Here is a 21,637-nt window from a genome sequence, read left to right on the forward strand (position 1 = left end):
GCTCGAGAATTCTTTTGAGGTATATTTAATTTGATTAAATGACATTTCTTTGGAACATTTCACCCCTGGGTTGAGGTAAACCTGTGTTCCTAGCCCAGTTCCTAAGCCCTATGACTGGGGCAGTTGATGCTGGGCTTCATCAGGCTACTTCCTGCCTGGTCAGATGGATGTAGAATTGAAGTCAGCTGAGGGTTTTAGGTGGTTCAAGTAGAGGATGGGTGTATTTGCCAGGCCTTTTTTTCCTACCTGTCAACTACTTGGCTACTGGCAGGATTTGAGGTCATGATAGAAGTGTGGTGATTCTGCAGTGTTTACAACTGTTTCTCTGCCGGCCCAGGAAATTTTGAAGGAGAATTTGAGGATGTTCGAATTAGTTCAGAAGCATCCATCACACTGGCCTCCCTTTGTAACTCCAGCCAAACCAGAAGTGACAACCACAGGGGCAGGTAAGCTGCTTTTGTGGGGTCTTGGCCAGCAGGCCCACATGTAACAACTGTTTTCTGAGACAAAAGTAACTGTGGTTCATGATACCTGTAGAAAGTGAAATTTCTACTCAGGCTGATCAAGGAATGGCGTTTCTGATTATTTTAATCTTCTGATTTGTTATTTCCTAATTTTAAAGAATGGTAAAAGGAGACCATTAACTCAGTGCAAAGGGTTTATCCTTGCAAAATCAAGATGACTACAGTTTGTTTCAGAACAACAAATCAGAGGTCATGGGTAATTCAAAAGGTACCTTGAGGTTGAGCTCGGTGGTGTATGCCTGCAGTCATTCAGAATGCTGAGGCTCATGGCCAGCTTAGGCTACATACCAAGACCTTGTCTCAACAGACACACACACACACACACACACACACACACACACACACACAAACAGGCTGACAGATAAACAAGGTACCTCAAAGGTCATGCCATAAGCCAGACTGCTGTGATCAGGCCTACATAAATAGGTCTAGTTATTTTGAGTCTTAAAGAGAATTTCTTCCACTTCTTAATAGTCCTAATTGTAAGTCTCCTGCAGACAAGCCTTTGTTTAGCAAAGTGATTAAAGCATGAAGACTTACGTCGACTGAGTGTAATCTTGATTGAGATCATCAACCCAAGTATCAAGCTTTTTTACTTTCTCATTTCTGTATTCTGACAGAATTCATAGACTTGACTGAACAACTGGAGACTTTGACCTGGAGGAAGATTTTGAGATCCTGAGCGTGTAGCATGGTGAGAACTCAATTTGGAGGTCTGTCTTCTATCTGGCACCAAAAGAACATGAACTTATTACATAAAACTTTTCTAGTCATCAAGTGCCTGATATGCCAACAGCATACAAACTCAATAGCAATCATGACTGACCCAATTACAGTTTTTCAGAAACAAAACCAAACAACAAATCAATGATACCGATGCTTCCCTGAAAAGAAGCAGAACAATCATGGAGTCTAGGAGAACACGGATTCAGCGTGCACTGCTTCCTGGCTTGCCTTACGTAGCCTCGGCAGGTCTTCAGTGGCCAGAATGAGGATGTTAGAAGACAGACAGAAACTCCCATCTTGCTTCAAGTACCCGCAGATGAGAGATGGTTAGACTGTTCTTTTTCATCCTTTTGGGCTGAATGCTAAGAGGCAATCTGCTTTCTTGCTCAAATAGAAAAGAGATGACTCAGGGAGAAAATACTCTTGTTAAATTATTTGAGTACATAATTTAAATAATTATAATTTATATCACAATATTTGTCAAAGAAATGATGTCAAATGTAAACTTCTTCATTGTCTTCCTGTTTGGAACCTATTTATAGGTCATAGTGTCCATCCTTATAATTTTGCTAGATGTCAGCATATCCTTAAATGAAATCATGATCACTTAAATGATACTTAAATCATGATACTTAAATCAGAGGCCAGCAATCTTTCTCTGTAAAGGGACTGATAGTCTAGTCTTTGCAGCCATGTGGCCTCTGTCATAATTATTCAACTCTGTAAAAGCAGCCGCAGACAATATGCATGTAAGTGAGTGTGGCTGTAATCTAATAAAACGATTTACAAAAGCAAGTGGAGGGCTGGACATAGCCTTACCACTGACTCACTTAAATTGTGGGTTTTTGTTTGAGGAATTAGAATAAACTATTTGAATTACACTTTGTTTTGATTGATAACCATATTTAGAAAGAACTATTCACATGGTTAAATTTAATCTGTCCATTAAATATAATTCCAAATAATTTTAGGACTAGTAAGTTTTGAAGCATGTATTCGTCAGTTTGGCCGTGCTGAGCACTTGCCTGGGAGGACACTCGACTCCCAGCAGCACTTTTCTGCTTTCTTTCTACTGCCTCCTTAACTTCCTGTTTCATGTTGGTCTGCATTTCATCCCTAGCGGAATTCTACAGGAGCCTGTATCTGCCGTTTAGAAATTACCACTGACCACTTCACTTGTTTGCTTAGGTTCCATGCTTTTCTTTTCTTTTATCTGCAGCAGGTAATATATTCCATAGGTTGAAAATTCAAAAGATGTAAAATGGTATTCAGTGAGATAGCTCTCCTTCCCAAGTCAGTTCCCATTCCTGAAAACTCCTGCTGCTATTCTTGTTTACCCTTCAGCAGGAATGTTTTATGAACATGCAAATATATGCAGATATTTTTCTTGGAATAAACAAGAACTTCCGAGAAATGGGGGCATAGATTTACCACTTTGTTCCTGGAGTCAAAATCAAAATTGACATTTCCATTCCTATTCGCCCCTCTACCCCAGGCCAAGGAGAAAAAGACGTGGTTCTCATTTCCTTATATGAGCTTGGCCACATTTATTGCACCCTTGGCTCTATTTTGGACCAGGCCAAGTCCTCTGTCTGGCTGAGGAGCGTGTCCACCAGGAGGCAGTGATTTGTCTAGGACCAAATGAAATTTATAGGCCTCTCTCAGCTCCTGGCCTTCAGGCTTCCCTAGGCAAGATGGGGCGTGGTCTTAAAAACTCTGAAAGGAATCACAGCTTGTCTGGGTACAGGTTGGCTTCTTGTTTCCAACTCTACTGCCTGCCTAGACACAGTGGGCCGCCTTGGATAGCGAGGGCTGTCCTTAAGCACTGTCTAAAACTGTTCAACCGGAGACATACTTTTAATGTGAAAACTGAATTCTAGTTTAAGTTAATGTGTGGTGGACATCTGGTCATAAGTAACGTAGCTATTATGAGGAGCTTCCTGATCATGGTAGCGAGGAGACCTAGTGCTCTTAGAAAAGGGTAGTACAGCAAATGGAACAGTAGCACCAGATTGATGGGAATAGGAGAGCAGATCCCAACACGGTGGGCTCATTTGTTGGACTTGAGGGGATGGGTGATCAGTGTCCAGTAGGCCAGTCCAAATGAGACTCCAATGTACAGCTTGACAGGCAAATGGGCTCAGGACTTCCTTCCTCAGACTGTGCAGGTTTGTGAAGTAACTGTTGTGAGGGCATAGGGAAGACCGGGGCACCATGACAGGTGACTCCTTATAGGCTTTTCATACACACCTGGCAGCGGCTCACCCTGCTGTGCAGCTGCCCAGCCTTCAGTGTCTCAGACACAGGTTCTTCCCCAAACTGCTGCCTCTCCTCCATGGTCGTCAGCCAGAAACTGTACTTGTTGGCAAAGTAGTGGCAGGTACCTCAGGCACCGCTGCATTTGATGAAAGGAGTAGCCCAGAAATCCTCAAGGCAGGAGCCAGGGGAGACCAGGGATTGGCCTCCGCCCTCTGCCCCAGCAGCAGTGTGCTGAAAGACAGGAGCGTGGTGTGTGAGCTGTGCCTGCTGGGACCCAGCATGGAGGGGATCTGTGTCCTGCTGCTTCAGGGGGAAATATGTACCCCACTCTAGTGCTCTGGACCTGGGATCACTCAGCCTCTAGTCAACATGACGAACCTGGGCTTTCGGGGCACTGCCCACCCTCCCCAGAGAATCTGTGGGACAAGCCCCACTTCCCATTTCCCTTGTGCCGGCCTAACCATGTTACATGGTCCATAACCACATTTGAACCCGTATTTTATTTGTTCCTATTGCACTGACTTCACAGCTGTGTGAGGTGTACCCTCACCAACTCCTGTTTTCTATAGAGACAAAACCTTTTTTAAAAATATTTTTTTAGAAACCATTTGTGCCCATTAAGAAAATTCAGCTTCCTATTAATTAATTTATTTTTGTTTTATGCATATGAGTGTTATGTCTGCATGTATGTAATTGCACCTGTGTTGTGCAATGCCCATGGAGGACAGAGTGGACTTTAGATCCCCTAGAACTGGAATTATGAACAGTCGTTAGCTGCCATGTGGGTGCTGGGATTTGAACCCCAGTCTTCTGCAAGAGCAGACAGTGCTCTTAACCACTGAGCCATCTCTCCAGCCCAACATAAATCTTTAAAAACATTTTTATTACACTTATCTATTTTGGGTGTGAGTTGGTTCTCACCTTCTACCATGTTGATTCTAGGGATCAAACTCAGGTCATCAGGCTTGGTGGCAAGTGACTTTATCTGCTGAGTCATCTTGCTGCCACTACACAAATAAATATAAGCAAGAATGGATTTAGTTTCTGAATTATGGTGCTTTAAGCCCTTTACTGTGCACTGTCCAGTAAGGAAAGAGGACGCAATATTCCCTGATATACTTCCTTATTTTTTTAAGGTTGAATCTTTTTTTGTTAACTTTAAAAAAAAAAACTTTATTGACAATTTCATACATGCATATAAGGTGTTTTGATCAAATCCACGCCCACTCCCTCCCCTCAATACCTCCCATATCTCCCCATCACTTTTTTTCTGACTTCCTTCCTTCCTTCCTTCCTTCCTTCTTTCCTTCCTTTCATGGGGCTTTTTGCTACTGGAACATCCCCGCTCTCTGAAGAGGTAACCCTGAAATCTTTTAGGGATTAGATAAGAACACCCAAATACTTTTGACATTTTTGGCCTTTGGATAACATTCCCTGTTCCTCCACAGTTTTCATCCAGAAGTTCCCTATGCTAGAACTATTTCTATTTGCAATCTGTGTCACACCCTTTGGGATGACATATAGCACCTGTTTATTTGATGGCTAGAGGAAGGCCTGGGTGTATTTGGCCTGGGTGTTAGGTCTGTGTACGTCTCAGGCCTAACTTCAGAGGGCTCCCTCAGAATTTGCCTTTAGGGCCCCTCATTGCTAATAGTCTCTAGTCACTGTATTCCCCAGACCACCCTCTCCTCTCCACACTCCCAGCTTTCTCCCTCCAACTTAGCTCGAAGCACAGGAGATGGGAAGAGGTTGCATGTACCTCTGTGCTAGCGAATAGGCAGAGAGCCATGTGCCAAGTTAGTTCGTAGAACTTTCAGAGCGTGGAACTTTGTAGATGGCTCAGGCTTGTTCTGATAAATGCCAGGGTGTGTGTGTGTGTGTGTGTGTGTGTGTGTGTGTACGTGTGTGTCGGGGGGGTGGCAATTATGCAAGGTTCTTATTCCAAGGGATGCTGCTGTCTTGAGCTTCCTTTCAATTCTTCCCCTACATTTCACTTTTTTTGCAGTTGTCTTTGAGAATTTAGTATATATCTTTTGGCTGGTTTCTTGTGGAAACTTTGAGGGCTTTTTCTTCTCATTTCCTGGTCTGAGTGGGGGGTAGAACAGGCGAGGCGATCCTGAATTCCACTGGGGTAAACTCCCAATGTGGAAAGACAGAGCATAGTAAGAAACCACCATGCTTCCAGTAAGTGCACCAATACGAAGGAGATTGCGGCTGGGAAAGTCTTCAAAGATGGTCCCACCGTCTCACCTCTGATGAGTCACTGACAAGCTCTGGCTAGGCAGGGCACTTCAGGGAGTGCCACACTGGAATTTTACCAAGAACTGTCCTAGCCCTCATCCTGAATTCATTAGAAGAAACATCCTCAGGTATTCAAAGGATCATATGACTTAAGGCCTCCTTCAGCTTATGGATTCTCTTTCTTAGTCAGACAGAAAGCATGGCTGGCTACTGGCTTCCCACAGAAAATGGAGAGCAACAATGGTTATAAGGATATAGAAACACAGCAAGCCCTCATGTGAACCTTCTGAAGAAAAGATGGCCGAGGCCAGACAGGTTGGGGAGGGTAGCTGGAATAGTAGAGGATGCTCTGCTCAGCCTGACCAGCATAGGTATGTGCTGGCCTCTGAGGACAGCTTTCCCCTCAGTATCCCCTCAGTTCATTGTATACTGCATCCTTCCTTTGGTAGTGACAAAACTGAAGCTGACATAGAGCAGGGCCTTGGCTTAAATCGTATATTTTCTAAGCCCAGAACAGTGGATACTATCCTTCCCCTACACCATAACTAACTTTCATTTGTGTCTTTAGCCAAGCTTAATTTAAGCATGTCTCTTCCTTTTAAACTCTGTTTTCTACCTAAGAACCTAGGAACCAGTGGGAGCCCCCCGCCAGCTCTTCTCTCCCACCCTGATTCAGTTTTGCCACTGAGGGAGGAGTGGTGCAGGGCCTCACCATGAGGAAGGAGTCCCCAATCCAGAGGCTGCGCCAGTCCAGAGGGCACTGTGGTGTTGGGAGCTATTCAGCTTGCCTTGACTTAAGCATTGGAGAAAGAAGGCTTCCACCTTGGGAGTTTCCCTGCTCTCTGCTTCTGTGGTCTGAGTTGACAGGCTATGCTTCCCTGATTAATTGGCAGTCTTGGAAACATAACTAAAGAGTTCTGTTTCAGTTTATGGGCACTGGAGTTTCTCAGCACTGATAGCTTGGTTTCTATATAGAAATAATAAATTATAGTAGTTGCTAAGAGTAATCACAAACAATACACCTTATATCTAAGATATTATGAATATTATGTAGCTAAATCTTGGATACTGTAAACGTTGTGTGAGTTTTGGTTGGTGAAGTAATGTATTCTTGGTGGTAACATAATGTATCCTTGGTTACTCCTTGGTTACTTTCTGTTTAGAGATGTACCCTTAGTTACTCCTTGGTTACTCCAGATCTGATCTTATATAAGCTTGGTTTGGCTCACAATAAACATGTACCGGCACATAGACCTCTGTATCTCCTGTGTCTTGATTTCTATCCGTCGGGGTCCCCAAGCCCTTCAGGCTCAGACTGTGGTCACTATACTGTGACACTGTGGAATGGTGACGTCCTGGCTGTGCACAGCAATAGCTTGTGAGGGTGCTTCACATACAGAGCAGCGGCTGATGTATTGGGGAATCTGGGTCTGGCCCACAGGCATCATGGGAATGGGGGCAGTAGTGGAGAGCCAGTAGGATTTATCATTGCGTCTGGCATAGTGGCAGACTTCATTGATGTTGCAGTAGATGAAGGGCATGGTGCTGAAGCGGGGTAGGCAGGAGCCAGCAAATCCTAGGACGAGAAGATGGGCAAGGACAGGTAATGGATGACTAAGAGGCAGAGTCACCAGCCTGGACTGGCTGATGGTGTGGATTTCTATCCAAATTCTTGCCCAGAGAAGGGCAGGTCCATCCTCACAGTACTGTGACTCTGCTACATTCTGAAGTCTGTGGATAAAATCCTATCATAAATGTACCAAGGGAGTTAAAGACTGATGGGAATTTTTTAATTTTATATATATTTTTAAATTTTTTTAGAAGAAGCATTTCATTACCGCTTTAACATACTCAATAACAGTTTCCACAGCAAAGATACATCTCTTTCAAAAGTGGCTATAAAATTTTTAGGTTCACTGTTGAATTAATACAGTTATACAATATTGAACTCAGTATAAGCCCTGTAAGACATAAAATTGAATGAGTTTTTAACCTTTAAAAAAGATCTCCAGTTCATTTAAAAATATACTGTTTCTTACAGAAAGTCTCATTGTTTTTGCTAATAACACTGAGATGTTGGCGCATGTGTCTCTATTCTATATGTATCTGATTATTACTAGTCATAATCTGTTGTACTCAGATCCTTAGCACCTGTGTATGTCTATTTTGATAAAGTGAATAATCATGCCCTAATTAATCTGCTTTGTAAAAGCAGCATTTAATAGGCGGAATCCACATTTAAGAGTTAGCATGCCTCCAGCTAATGCAATTAATCCTTGGGTAATCATCACTGCCCTGCAGGTCATGTTATTATTGTTATTACTAATCACTAATTCTTAATAGAGGCTTAAGTGTATTTTACACTGGGTGACTCACGAAATACTTATACCACCCTGTGTGATAGGTACTAGAATTAGCTTTGTTCATTAAGAGGAAGTGGAAGCATGGAGAGATTCAATAATTCACCCAGGTCGATGGCTATAAAGTGGTAGGTCCAGTATTTGAATCAATGGCTATTTGACTCCAGTGTTTAAAACCCACTTCAACCATGGGTCTAAATGGCTGGGAGAAGAAAAGAGGTCAGTTCTCAGTCCTGTAGGGACAGGTAGCAAAGGCAGGCCATCAGAGACTGTACTTATCCAGATCCTGGTTATGGGCTTTCTCCTGTCCCTCCATGAACAGCAACCTGTAACCCACCCACAGCCGGCTCATCCCGATGGGGCACAGGGGCACCTGTTCTGACTGACTGTGCTTCACCAGTGTGTAGACCACTCTCACACTGTGCCCAGGCACTCCAGACCTCCCAAAGGGGCCCTGCTGCCCTGGAGATCCTGAGGAGAGAACATAAAAGTGAGTGTGATGCAGCTGATGGTGTCGTCAGCCATTCACTTGGTGTTAAACATTGTACAAGGCACATCTCATATATGAGTTAAGTCACTGGCTCCTGATACCCTGGGAGATTGGCACTATTATTAGTCTATGCTGGAGATGAAGAGGAGACCGAGGATCTGAGTTGCCCCAGCTAGAAGGTGGTAGAGCTAGAACTCCAACTCACACATGCCCAGCTACATAATTTCTGTTTTTTAATTTTAAAAATTTTATTATTTTTATTTTTGTGTTTATGAATGTATTGCCTGCATCTGTGTAAGCACTGGTGTTGTGCAATTCCTGTGGAGATCAGAAGAGGGCATGATATTGCCCTGGAACTGGAGTTACGGACAGTTGTAAGCTACCATATAGGTGCTAGGAACTAAACCCAGGTCCTCTGCAAGAGCAACCAGTACTCTTAACCACTCAGTTATCTCTCCAGCCCCCACATAATTCCCATTTTAAAGAGTACATTATCTGGGGCTGGAGAGATGGTTCATCACTTAAGAGCTCTTACAGTTCTTGCAGAGGACCTGGGTTCAGTTCCCAGCACCATGTGGCAGCTATCAGTCAACTGTAACTCCAGTTCCATGGTGTCTGATGCCCTCTTCTGGCCTCCACAAGCATGGCACACATGCTTCCACACATGCAGGCAAAACACTTATACAGATAAAATTAAAATTAATTAATTAAAAATAGTATATCGGGACTGGAGAGATGGCTCAGCAGTTAAGAACACTGACTGTTGTTGCAGAAGACCCGGGTTTGAATCCCAGCACCCACATGGCAGCTAACAACTGTCTGTAACTCCAGTTCCAGGGGATCCGACAGCCTCTTCTGTCTTCTGCATGCATTGCATGACATGGGTGCACTTACCTGCATGCAGGCAATACACGCATACACATAAAATAAAAATAATAAATAAAATATTTTAAAAATAGTATGAGGTGCCACTAGCCACTGCGGTTTTCAAGAACATTCTTGGCTAACCCTCAATGGGGGCAGGGTAGAAGTACCACAGTTAAGTGCCCCTAAGGACAGCCTTCCACACTGACAGAGGAGTTAGCATTTCCTAAGCCCCTGAGGTGGGGTAGCTAGGAGGTAAGTTCTACAGCACCTCTCCAGTCAGGATGAAACCCCAGTTCTCTGAAGTTCACCCTGCTCATCAGCCCTTGTAGGAGGGCTTCCTCTGTCTGATTCACTTCCCCCATGTTTCCATCAGGGCTTCCTGGGGTCACCTCTCACATAGTGTCTTCCACTCAGCTCTTTGTCTCACTTTCTGTTTCTGGGCCACTGAAGCTAAAAGCCCTTGACAGATGAATGAACAGCAGGAGGCAGTGTACTTAATAGGCAGCACTTGACCTCTGACCTCAGAGACCTGGGTCCAAAATCATATTGAGTTAGAGGGTGGTCTGGATGACATAGTGAGTTGTCATAGCTAAACAGAGATATGCAGCAAGACTGTCTAAAAAACAAAACAAAAACGGGGAGAGAACCCAGAGAAGGATTCAGACTAGTCTATTGCCTTCTAGAATAATGTAGAACTGCCCTTCATGGGCTGTGGGGTATATGGAATAGAAAGAGGGAGAGCCCAGCCTTTGAGCCACCTCATAGTGGCAAATTCACCACGAGGTTGATTAAGTATGCAAGTTTTATTCTCCAGACCTTCAAATCCTGGTGGGCCTTGTAGTCCAGGGAGACCAGGAACACCAAGGGTACAAGGTAGGCCTGGAAGCCCACTGGGGCCATCCTTTCCAGGGATGCCAGGTAAATCTTTGGAGACTGCAGAAGAGAAAATCCACAGGGTGAGGGGTTCAATGTACAGACTCCAGTCTCCTTCCTTGGACTCACCAAGAGAAGGTGCACTGGTTGGCACCTCGGTATGCACAATGCATACGGAACTGAGGCTTGCCTGGGCTGTGTCTTAGTTTGTGGGGACATCTCTGCCCTCGTGTGGTTCTTTTCACTTAGCCTTTCTGAGCCCTTTCACATCGGCTTTGCCTTTTCCCTGTCTCCCATTCTCCAAGCAATGCTGGGACAGAGCACCACTGTCAGGGGAACATGTTGTCCCAGGGAAGCTAGTGAGTTTCCCTTGTTGGGGTAAAGCTAGGATTCAGAAACCAGGTTTCCTGTCATCTTCCCCATGCCTTCTCCACTGTCTTGTGTTCTTCCCTTATCCATCACCACATCCTGTCTATGTCTGAGCAGCACTTGAGAGGGCAAGCTGTCTGGAGAAGGGACTCACATGTTCTCTGAAGCCAAGTAAAACCACTGCCCCGTTGGCCTTCTGGCCTTTCCCTGCCCTGGCAAGGAGTTCGGGAGCTTTGCAAAGAAATAGAGAAAATAATCCTTGAAGGCATGCTCTTGGGACTGTGGTTCCAAGCCAATTGCTTCAGCCTCTCAACCAAGGCCTTTCAGCTTCCTAAAGGAGTCCCATTTCTCAGGTGTCATTCTTACCTTGCAGACCCACAGAGCCTTGAATCCTAGGCTCCCCTGTGAGACCAGGGATACCATCGATGCCTGGCAGGCCCAGGGATCCAGGGGGAACCTGGACAGCTTCAGCAATCGGTGTATGTCCAGGAGCACCCTGGGGGCCGGGAAAGCCTGGGGGCAGGTGAGGAAATGACACAATCAGGCTGAGGCAGAGGAAAAGCACTGGTGGCCTTCTGGTTTGTCTAGCAATCACCACCTGTCTGCCCTGCTTGTGTTCATAGTTCCCACTTGATGCGTCGAGGACAGTTCACACCACCCTTGACACAGGGCCCTCTTTCCCCATCTACCACCCAGTGGCTTGGCAGGTCTTTGAGGGTAAGGCAAGGAACCGATCATAGTCATCCTGGCTTTGCATAGCCCAGGATGGAGCCTGGTAGGTGATAGGCAATTAGGAATTGCTGCAAGTATAGCAGGCTGAGACCTGACTCAAGCAGGAGTAGTTAGTTTACTTACATGCTGATCAGAACACAAGCCCAAGGATGCTGCAAAGAAGTAGTTAACCCCAGAGATGCAGTTGGCATCCCAGACTAAGAGCCCCATTCAAATCAGCCACGTTATAAATAGACTAAATTGCTTTCTAATTCATTGAACACAAATGCTTACTATGTGCCAGGGTCCTGGGGGGTGTGAGACTAAAATAGTGATGGACCTTTATGGAGATTACGGCCTAGTGATGAAGAGGAACAATGAATAATTTGACAATTATTATGAACCTTTGTGCAAGTTTTGAGAAAGGCTGTGAAAGAAACGAGTAGTGGAATGACAGTGCAGGGAGCACAGACTGGTATGGGTGGAGGAGTCTCCTTGAGAGAGCAGTCAGTGGCTTTTCATATCCAGTGACAGTTAAGCTGAAACCATTTATACATCAGAAGTATCAGAAGGAGCAGCCACTTAGAGTTGAGGGGCAAGAACAGTTCAGGAAGCGTATATGCTACTGATGGGAATGTAGACTCTTGTAGACACTATGAAGATCAATAAAGTCCTCAAAAGACTAGAAATAGAAATGCCAAATAATTTAGCTATAGCACTTCTGGGAATATACCCAAAAGAATCCAAGTCTACCACAGAGCTGCCTGCACGTCCATGTTTACAGCTGTAGTACTGACAATAGCCAAGAAACAGAATGAGCCTAGATGCCCAGGAACGCATGAGTGGACAAAGAAACGATGGCACAGACACACAGTGGAATTTTCTTCACTCATAGAGAAAAGTGAGATTATGTCATGTGCAGGAAAACTGATAGAACTGGACAATATCATGTTCTGTGAGTTACATACATACATACATACGTACACACATACATATTGTGGTCGCTCTCCCGATCGGTCCTCGGCTTGCCAGGCGCTGTGTCCGATCGCATAACAGGCTTAGCGTCTTATCACAGCATAGCGGGCCAGATGCCTTATTAGCATGGTAGGGTTCAGTTAAGTCACGTGACCCAGGCTGTTACTCAACCATTTATCTGGAAGTGACAATTTTAGAATCTAGAGGGTGGAGGGTGGGAAGTGGCGAGCTCTAGGTATCAGTCTCATGATTTGCCTGCTGGAATGTTTGTCTCAAGGTGTTCCTCGTGGCTCCAGCACTGGGCCGTTACCACAGGCTGCTGTAAGGAAATCATAAGGACTTCTACTCTAGGCTCAAGCCTGTCTCCCACAACATATGGCATGAAAGCAGAAGGAGACTGGCAGGAGAGAGAAGAAAGCGCAAGAGGATAAGGGCAAGAGGCCAACGAGCAGCAGAGGGACAGGGCTGGCAGGAGGGTGAAGAGGGCGGTGTCTCACAGGGTTTTGTGGGCCATAGTTCATGTCTATGTCATGGACTGTATGATTTGTTTTTATTGGTCCCCACCTGTGGAAAAACGATTGTTGTGGGAGGAGGAAGGACGCTGCATGAGAAATGCTGCTGGTTAGGACTTTGGCATAGCAATGGAGGACATGCCAAGTGAACAGATGCAAGGCGTAGTCGGGATAAGCCCTCAGGGGTTGCCGGTGCTCTAGATGCCTAATTAGGAATTTTGCTGGTGAAGGGTGAAGAAGTTGCTTCTTTTCTGAACTGAGCCAGTGGGGGTAATGGTCTGAGTGCAAACCCAATGGCTACCAATGCAGAAGTAATGCAGAGAGTGCTAACTGGCAGGATCCACCGTAGCAAAGCTGGGGGACCTTCAGTCCTGGGAGTAGATGGGGGTAGAGGTATCTCCAAAGTGGAGAAACTACCTCCTGGGGTGGGAGGTGTGGTGTTCCAGTTGCTGTCTTGGTGACTTCTGAAAGAAAATTACCTTACCCATCCTCTCCTCAGGGCAGGCTCAGCCCAGAGCTTGTTCTCAACTCACCTCTTGGCCCCGCCTTCACTTTCATTCCAGGAAATCCTGGGTCTCCTGGTGGCCCAACCTTGCCTGGAGTCCCCATGAAGCCAGCCTCCCCTCTCATGCCTAGCAAATCCAAAGGACAGCAAGTCAGGTGTTGCCGTGGTGGTGGGAGAGGGAGACTAGGCAGGAAGAGCGTTATCCACTGGCTCCCTTCCAAGGCTGCACAAGGCTGTGCAGTGGGGATAGATGCACCCAGCACCCAGCGGAACAGACTTACCTTTCAGCCCTAGATCTCCAGGGAGGCCAGAGAAACCTGGAAACCCTTGGTTTCCCTTGGGCCCTTGAAGGCCTGCAATTCCAGGGAAGCCAGGGTCTCCAGGGTCGCCTTGATCCGAGGATGGCCCGGGGCGGGGGGGGGGGACCTGGAGGCCCAGGGTTGCCTGGGCGGCCTGAGGATAAGATTGGAAGAGGATAAAGGGCAGGGGAGTAGGAAATAGCTACTGCTGAAGGCCTAGCGATTTGGGGAGCTGAAGTCCACTCTCTCGTACAGGGGTTTTGTTGCTATCTGTCCCAGTGCTCTGATTTCCCAAATACTTCCCGGGAGATGCAGCCAGTTGTAGTCCCCACATCCTGATGAAAGGGTAGAAACTGACGTCAAGCAGGCCCATGCATGTCCAGTAACAGGGATGAGGGCTGCACTATATACAGCACCTCCTTAATCATCAGACAAAGTAAGATGACAATTTCCATTTGGGGCTTCTTGTTTTTACCTCGTTCTCCATCTAGGCCTGGCCGCCCAGGGCCGCCAGGCTGTCCTGCTATGACTGAGGGCAAGGAGATGCCTGGGGCTCCAGGGGGACCAGCAGGGCCTTGAAGACCTGGGAAACCTGCAAAGAATAAACAAAATGGAGCTTGGCGGGCTCCCCATGCCTGGTACACTCAAGAAATGGGAACCATTAGGTAGTAGCAAGACCAGAGTACACCAGCAGAGGGCTCTTCTCTCTTCATCCTATGTCCCAACCCGCAGACAACAGTCAGATGAGAAGGGCTCGGACTCCTTTCCTGCTGGAGCTTCATTTTATTGGGACAGAACTTTGGAAATTTCTAGCTTCCTAGTTTTACTGGTGATGGAAATATTTTAGTTAGTTTTCTTCCAAATAAGAAATAAAAGAAGGCATGGCTGAGCAGCTGGAATTTAAGTTTCCCAAGTGTTCTTAAACCTACAAGCCCATCAGACAATCTTTCTTTCCTAACTCAGCCAGTTCTGTCTGATGCTGCACAAAGATTATGGATAGAGGTATGTCTCAGGCAGGGCCATTCAGAATGGATAAAGCAAGAGTTCTGTGACTCCCTCCCCAGTGTCTCCTAGGTTTCCATGCTATCTTCTTGAATTTCTAGGCAAACTGGAAAACAACCTTTTATAGGCGATTCATAACATTAATTGAATGACTATTGAATACACCTCTCTGTACTAAACACCTGCCCCATTGGCGAAAGGGCAAAGCTGTGTCCTAGAGTAGATACGGAATACTTGTTTGCTTGCGTTTCCAAGTGTTTGACATGTTTTCAGGTACAAAGCGAGGAAATTAAAAAACAAAGGATTAAATCAATGATGACAGAAGTATTTGGGCCCCCAAGCTCCTACGTGAATGGCTGACTTGGCTTTCCATGAAATGAAAAACATCAAGTAGTTGTGAGCCCCAGGATTCCAATGGGAAGCTGTGGAGGGAACTCCACAACAAGGGAAGGAAATTCAGTGGGAGCCAGCCCTGAAGCAGGAGCTCAGGGATCCCTGGCCTTGTAAGCAAGGCCTCGTTACAGTGGCTAATCAGATAATTCCCCAGTGGGGGTCTTAGTCTGTGAGCTTGTGGCCTGTATTTTTTTTCATCCAGGCAGCTTCTGTGAAGACCCCAGAAGCACAGAAGGACAAAAGAGATAAAAAGAGATTAAAAAGGTTCAAGGCTGACCTTGAACTCAGAGCTCCTTCTGCCTCTATCTTCTGAGAGTGCTGGAATTTAAGGTGTGTGCCACCACACCCCACCCCCTCATATTTTTTTTAATTTAAAATGCTGCAAATGGGCAGATGCTAATGCAGAATGCCCATTTTCTAACTCATTTCAATGCCAAAACCTTAAAATTTTAAATACACAAATGGAGGCTCTAAAGATTTAATGCAAACATGAAAACAAGAGTATAATTGGAAATTATCTAACTGAAGGTATTGTAAGCACAGGGAATGCTATAAGAAGCTTTCTTAGGTTTAAATCTGTTTTCCACTGTCTTCCATTAGCAAATCACAGGCAGTTTCCTCTGGGGAATATGATGCATGCTATATTCTTTTTGTTTAAACAAATTTTTTCAATAAAGAATAATCCAGATATGATGAATACATCTGTATTGCACTGCCCCACTAAAGAAAAATGAAGATGGCATTTCCTTGGGAATTTCATGTGTGGTCTTCATAGATTCTCTCTCTTCCCTCCCTCTCAGTGACAACCAATCCCGAAACTGTGTTCAGATTTCCTTTTCATTATAGTCTGGCTGTTTGTGCTTGTCTTGATCATTTATTGATAGAATCATACCAAATGTGTTCCTTTCTGACGTACTTTCCTCCTGTAATTATCTTTCTGTACTATAGTCATCTTAATGTGTTGTTTAATGCATTTGTAATAGTGATTTTATGTCCTCAGTTAAAGTAAGTGAATAATTTGATAACCAGATATTCACAGTCAACGTTTACAAATAGAAAAGGAAATACCCTGTGATTCCTTCCCATCCCCTCTCCTCTATGTCCTGGGAAAGAAACCACAGTTGCTCTGCAGGCCCAGATCCTGCTTGGAGCACTTCCTCTGGAGGAAGCTTCTGGCTTCCACCAAGGAACGAGTTTGTCCAGACCAATGCAAAGAGGAAACACGGAAAGAGCAGAAACAGTAATTCCAAATGCAGCAGGAAATGTGTGAATACAGTTCCTAGGAAACATATGTGCATTACATAAACATAAAGTGTGCTGAGATTCAAGGCCCAGAAGATACTGCAAATATTACTTCCCCAAGTAACATATAAGAGCATAATGGCCAGTTGTTTGTAGCATCTGCTGGGCACCAAGATAAGTGCTTTTACTCACATTGCCTCACTGTTCAGTGACTCCTCGGAAAATCAATGTGGTGGTTCTTTTGTTATATTCATGTTACAGAGAAGGAAAACTAAGGGTTCAGATAGCTAGTGAGAGAGAGGAGGAACTGAAATTTGAACCCAGAGGCTATACTGCATTCACTTTCTGGTTTACATTGAGTGGGGGACATATGGGTCTTCAGAACATTCCTAAGCAAAGCTGAAGAATGATTCCTTTTGAGAAGTTTCAGAAGGGGACCCTCATTAAGACTTCGGGCAAGGTGGGGAGCTGAATTAAGGGTGGCATCTGCTTTCTATCAATACAGCCAATCCTGATGGCGTGCAGGCTGTGGGCCTGACCTCAGGAGACCCTTTCACTTTTGCTCTTAGTCTTGGGATTCTTCTGCCAGCTGGTGCCTCTCACCCACACTGGACAATAAGAAATTCCAGCCAATCTCTCACTAAAAGGATAAGCTCTGTTCTTTAGAAGCGTTCGTCCTGACTGTGGACAACTGTGCAGAAGAGACCTGGAGTTTAAACAAAGAGCCAAGGAAAACTGAAAGCCAGAGGGAACTTGGTGAAGTGCTCTCAACACCTTTTACTAAGAATCCATAGGTATAATCACCCACATAAAAGCTAGGCACAGCAGACAGGCAGATCCCTGTAACTTACTGGCCAGTCAATCTGGCCAAATTAGTGAACTCCAGTTCACTGTGAGATCCTGCCTCAAAAAATAAGGTGAAGGGGCTGGAGAGGATGCTCATCAGTCTGGAGAGACTACTCTTCCAGAGGACCTGGGTTCAGTTCTCAGTACACACATGGGGACTAACAGCAACTCTGGTTCCAAGGAATCTGACTTCCACTTCTGGCCTGCATCAACACCAGGCATGTACATGGCACACTTACATAAATGCAGTCAAAACACTCATACACATAAAATTTAAATAAATAACATCTTTTTTAAAACAATAAGGTGGGAGGCTGGAGAGATGGCAGTGGTTAAGAACACTGGTTGTTCTTCAGAAGATCTGAGTTCGAATCCCAGCACCCATATGGCAGCTAACAACTGTCTGCAACTCCAGTCCCAGGGGATTCAACAGCCTCTTCTGACCTCCGTGGGCACTGCACGACACGGGTGCACATACCTACATGTGGGCAATACACGCATACACATAAAATAAAAATAATTTAAAAATTTAAAAAAATAAGGTGGAGAGCAACTGAGGAAGACATTCAATGTCCACCTTTGGCCTCCACATGCATGCACACACATGTGAACATGCACACATACATGAACATGAGCACACCCAAAATGACACAAACCATTTGATTCATTCTTTGCTATGTCTAGGAATCACCTACGTGGTACACAGAAACCCACATACAAGAATATCAATGAACTAAAAGAACAAAATTGGTAAGAATCGAGATGGTTAATAATGGGTACTGTTAATAAATTAGGGCATTTGTTCTCTTAAGTTCTACTTATTCATTTAAGTTTGTTTTTAGGCTAAAAATCAAAATTCTTACTCTGATTTTCAAGGCCCAGCACTGTTTGCACCTGCTGATAGACATAAAATATGAAGAAATATCTACAGAGTCTCTCTCAATATTGTTATCTACTGTTTATTAATAAGTCCTGGCATCTAAAGCCAGGGTTCTGAAACTCACCACCATTTAAAGTTATCTGATGGCTGAGGAGAGGTCCAGTGGGTTAGAGTGCTTGCCAAGCAAACATTTGGGCTTGAGTTTGAATCACCAGCACCCACGCAAAGATCTGGGCAAACCTGCATGAGCCTGTAACTCCAGCATGGGAGTAGAAACAGGTGAATCCTGACTGATCAGCCCAGTCTAGAGGGAAAGCCTATGCCAAGGAAATAAGGCAGAGAGCGATGGAGGAAAACATGATGTTCTCTATTGTCCACATGTGCCTGCATGAACACACACACACACACACACACACACACACACACACACATCTTCTAAGACTATCATCTGAAAATAATCATTGGAGAGGCTATGGAGAAATTAGACATATCAGCATTGGCAGGAATGTAAAGAGGAATGGTCCCTGTGAAGTCTGGTGGGTCCTCAGAAAGCTGAGCACAGGCTGGGCATGGTGGCTCACACATGTAAGCCTAACACTCAGGAGATTGATGCAGGAGGATCTTGAGTTCGAGGCCTGCCTGGGCTACCCGGTGAGATACTACAGCAGGAAAAAAAAAACATATGAAAAAATAATCATAAAAAAGAAAGTGCATATATATGGGCCAGGTATGGTTTCCCTCTCAGGAGGCAGAGGCAGGCAGATCTCTGTAAGTTCGAGGCCAGCCTGATCTGCATAGTGAGTTCCAGGACAGCTGGGGCTACAGGGAGACCCCGTCTCAAAAAGACAAAAAAAAAAAAAAAAAAAAAGGCATATGTTGTCCACCCAGAGACAATCACTGCTCTTTGTTGTATTTTCTGTGTGTGTGTGTGTGTGTGTGTGTGTGTGTGTGTGTGTGTTTATCTTATGTGTATGAATGTAGTGCACCCTGTCATGCAATGCCCACTTAAGTCAGACGAGGGCGTTGGATCCCCTGGAACTGGAGTTACAGAAGGTTGTTAGCCGCCATGTGGGTACTGGGAATCGAATCTAGGTCCTGTGTGGGAGCAGACAGTGCTCTTAACGGCCAAGCCATCTCTCCAGCCCTTTATTTTTGGACAGGAACTCACTAGGTAGCCCTATGGTGCTTGCTATGTAGACTAGGCTTGACTTCGAACTCAGAGCCGCGCCTGTCTCTGCCTCCTGAGTGCATTAAAGGCGTGCGCCACTACGACTGGGCACATTTTTAAACTTTAAAAACTTAGTATTTATTATTGTTATCGAGAGTGAGGAGAGGTGGGTGTGTCACCGCACACGTGTGGAAGTCGGAGGGCAACTTTGTGGTCAGTTCTCTCTTTTCAACGTGTGGGCCGGGGGATTGAACTCAGGTTGTCAGGTTTGGCGGCAAGCGCCGTGACCCATGGAGCCGACCTCGCCACAACTTTTCGTTCATAAATGTGGACAAATTTAGATTTCCCGCACGCATCCACACTCGGAACCTTCCCTTTCCGTCTGAAAAATGACAGCCTGGTTTCGTGACTGGACTAGAGTTCCGCCCCCCTGGTTTCGTCACACGGAACCACGCCCAGCTCCAGAAGGGCGGCGCGGAGGCGCTGCTCGGAGCGGAAGTGACGTATACGCATGCGCACTGATGACGAGGCGGGCTGAGGCAGAGGCAGGTTCTGTTCACTCGCGGTGCTCGGTTCCGGAAGTGGCTTCAGTCTCACCATGCTGGCGAAGCTGGGTCTCGTAGGGACCATCGGTGAAGATGACGAGGTGCCGGTGGAGCCCGAGTCGGACTCCGAAGACGGGGAGGAGGAGGTGGGAGCCGGCGGGACGGGGCGGGCGGGGTCGGCGGGACGCCAGCCGCCGCGGGGGGCTGGGCATGGGTCCCTGCTCCTGCTCCCCGCACGACCTCGATCGTGGAGTCCGGCGTTGGGGGAGCAGCCTGAGCGGCTGTCTCCGGTGGGATCCTGGGAGCGTGACGGACGTACTCGCCTCTGGGCGGTGTCGCCTCTTGGCGCTGTCCTCTGTTGGCCCGATAGTGCCGTTCGGGTGGTCCTGGCCGCTGCAGTCCGGTTTCTCTCCATCCATTCCAAGATGGAGCGTCTGGGGCTCCTTCTCCATGACTTGGTCCTTCACACCCGTCCAGTGCCCTGCAGGCCAGCTCAGGAGTCTGACCAAGTCCTCTGCCTGCTGTCCATCCTCACTGTCCTCTGTTTATCCCACTGCCATGTCACACCTGGACATCTGCCATCTTTACCCTGTCCTCCAGTGTGTCCCCCACCTCTCAGCAGTCATCTTTCCATCATGCAACCCCACGGGGACTGTCCCTGGCTCCCACCCCTGCAGCCTTCAGAGTCCTTCAGGCTCTGGCCTTTCCACTCGACTCTCACAGACCTTCTGTCATGACAGCACTGAAGTCCCACTTCAATCCTTAGAAGCTGTTCCTTTTTAAAAAATTTATTTGATGTGTATGCACGTATTGCCTGCCTGTATGTAAGTGCACCCGTGTCGTGCAATGCCCACGGAGGACGGAAGAGGGTGTCGGATCCCCTGGAATTGGAGTTATGGATGTGGGTGCCCTGTGGGTGCTGGGAATCGAACCCGGGTCCTCTGTAAGAGCAATCAGTGCTCTTAACTGTTGAGCCATCTCTCCGGCCGGAAACCTTTTTCTTTGACTGCTCAGGGCCTTCTGCTCTTTATGTTTCACTGCCTGAAACATTTCCTTCCACCCTGTCTTGATGATTTAGTCAGCTCTAGCTTCTGTGCTATTCATTCTTCAATCTGGAAAACTTTCCTGACTCCTTAGACTTCACCCCAAATAATTAATCCATGTCCCTTTGTACTGTATAGTACAGCAGTTTTCTGTTATCTGTTGTTGGAATGATGCATTTTAAATAGGGGTCCAGGGCTTTGACCAGGAAACTAAGTGACTAGGTTAGAATATCACTTTTTTCCCCTCCTGCCACTTACCAGGTGATCTCTCATAAGATACTTAACCTGTGCCCTACTATTCCCTCTACAAAGTGGAGATGCAGTAACTCCTCCAAAGTCTTGATAAGAGACTTCTTATGAATCTATATCTAGACTTTTGTCATTGGTGAGTCAGAGTCTCTTACCAAGTTAGACTGGTCAAACTTGCCATGTAGTCCCTACTGGACTTGAACTTCTGATGTGTGCGTGTGTGTGTGTGTGTGTGTGTGTGTGTGTGTGTGTGCTTTATTGCATTTATATGTGTGTGTTACATACATGTGTGGAGGCCAGGAGACAACCTTGGGTTTGTTACTGGGACTGTCTACCTTCTTTTAAGACTGGGTCCCTCATTGGACAGGAACTCACCAGCGAGTCCCAGGAATCCACCCCAGTGCTGGGATTACATGTGTGCATCTCCATCCTTAGCTGTGAGTCTGTGTGTGCATACACACACACACATACACATGCACGCACGCAAGTGTGTGCTTCTGTAGGTACAGTGTATGTAGGTGTGTGTTATGTAGACGCATGTGCACATGTGAGTGTACA

General features: G+C 46.0%; 2 protein-coding genes across 3 annotated transcripts in view; one reads left to right on the forward strand and one right to left on the reverse strand.

The window, feature by feature from the left end:
- Window positions 1-3,466: 3,466 nt before the first annotated feature.
- Window positions 3,467-19,842, reverse strand: LOC103735559 (collagen alpha-6(IV) chain-like). The gene is given in 11 exon segments (XM_008834858.2): window positions 3,467-3,740; window positions 6,463-6,525; window positions 7,103-7,331; window positions 8,395-8,581; window positions 10,284-10,400; window positions 11,076-11,222; window positions 13,441-13,539; window positions 13,694-13,823; window positions 13,825-13,865; window positions 14,187-14,303; window positions 19,686-19,842. Coding segments are annotated over 11 exon segments (1,548 nt in total). The 3' UTR covers window positions 3,467-3,479.
- Window positions 19,767-21,637, forward strand: part of Ddx27 (DEAD-box helicase 27) — a 28,650-nt gene continuing 26,779 nt past the window's right edge. For both annotated transcript variants that reach the window (XR_003849812.1, XM_008834851.2), the window contains exon 1: window positions 19,767-19,933. Coding sequence is in view for 1 of the 2 variants with exons in the window: in XM_008834851.2 (XP_008833073.1) it covers window positions 19,841-19,933 (93 nt within the window). In the remaining variant the exon portion in view is untranslated. The remainder of the gene's footprint in view (window positions 19,934-21,637) is intronic.

Source organism: Nannospalax galili, unplaced genomic scaffold (assembly GCF_000622305.1).
Source record: "Nannospalax galili isolate Female #2095 unplaced genomic scaffold, S.galili_v1.0 scaffold1037, whole genome shotgun sequence".
In the NCBI taxonomy this organism is placed as follows: Eukaryota; Metazoa; Chordata; class Mammalia; order Rodentia; family Spalacidae; genus Nannospalax; species Nannospalax galili.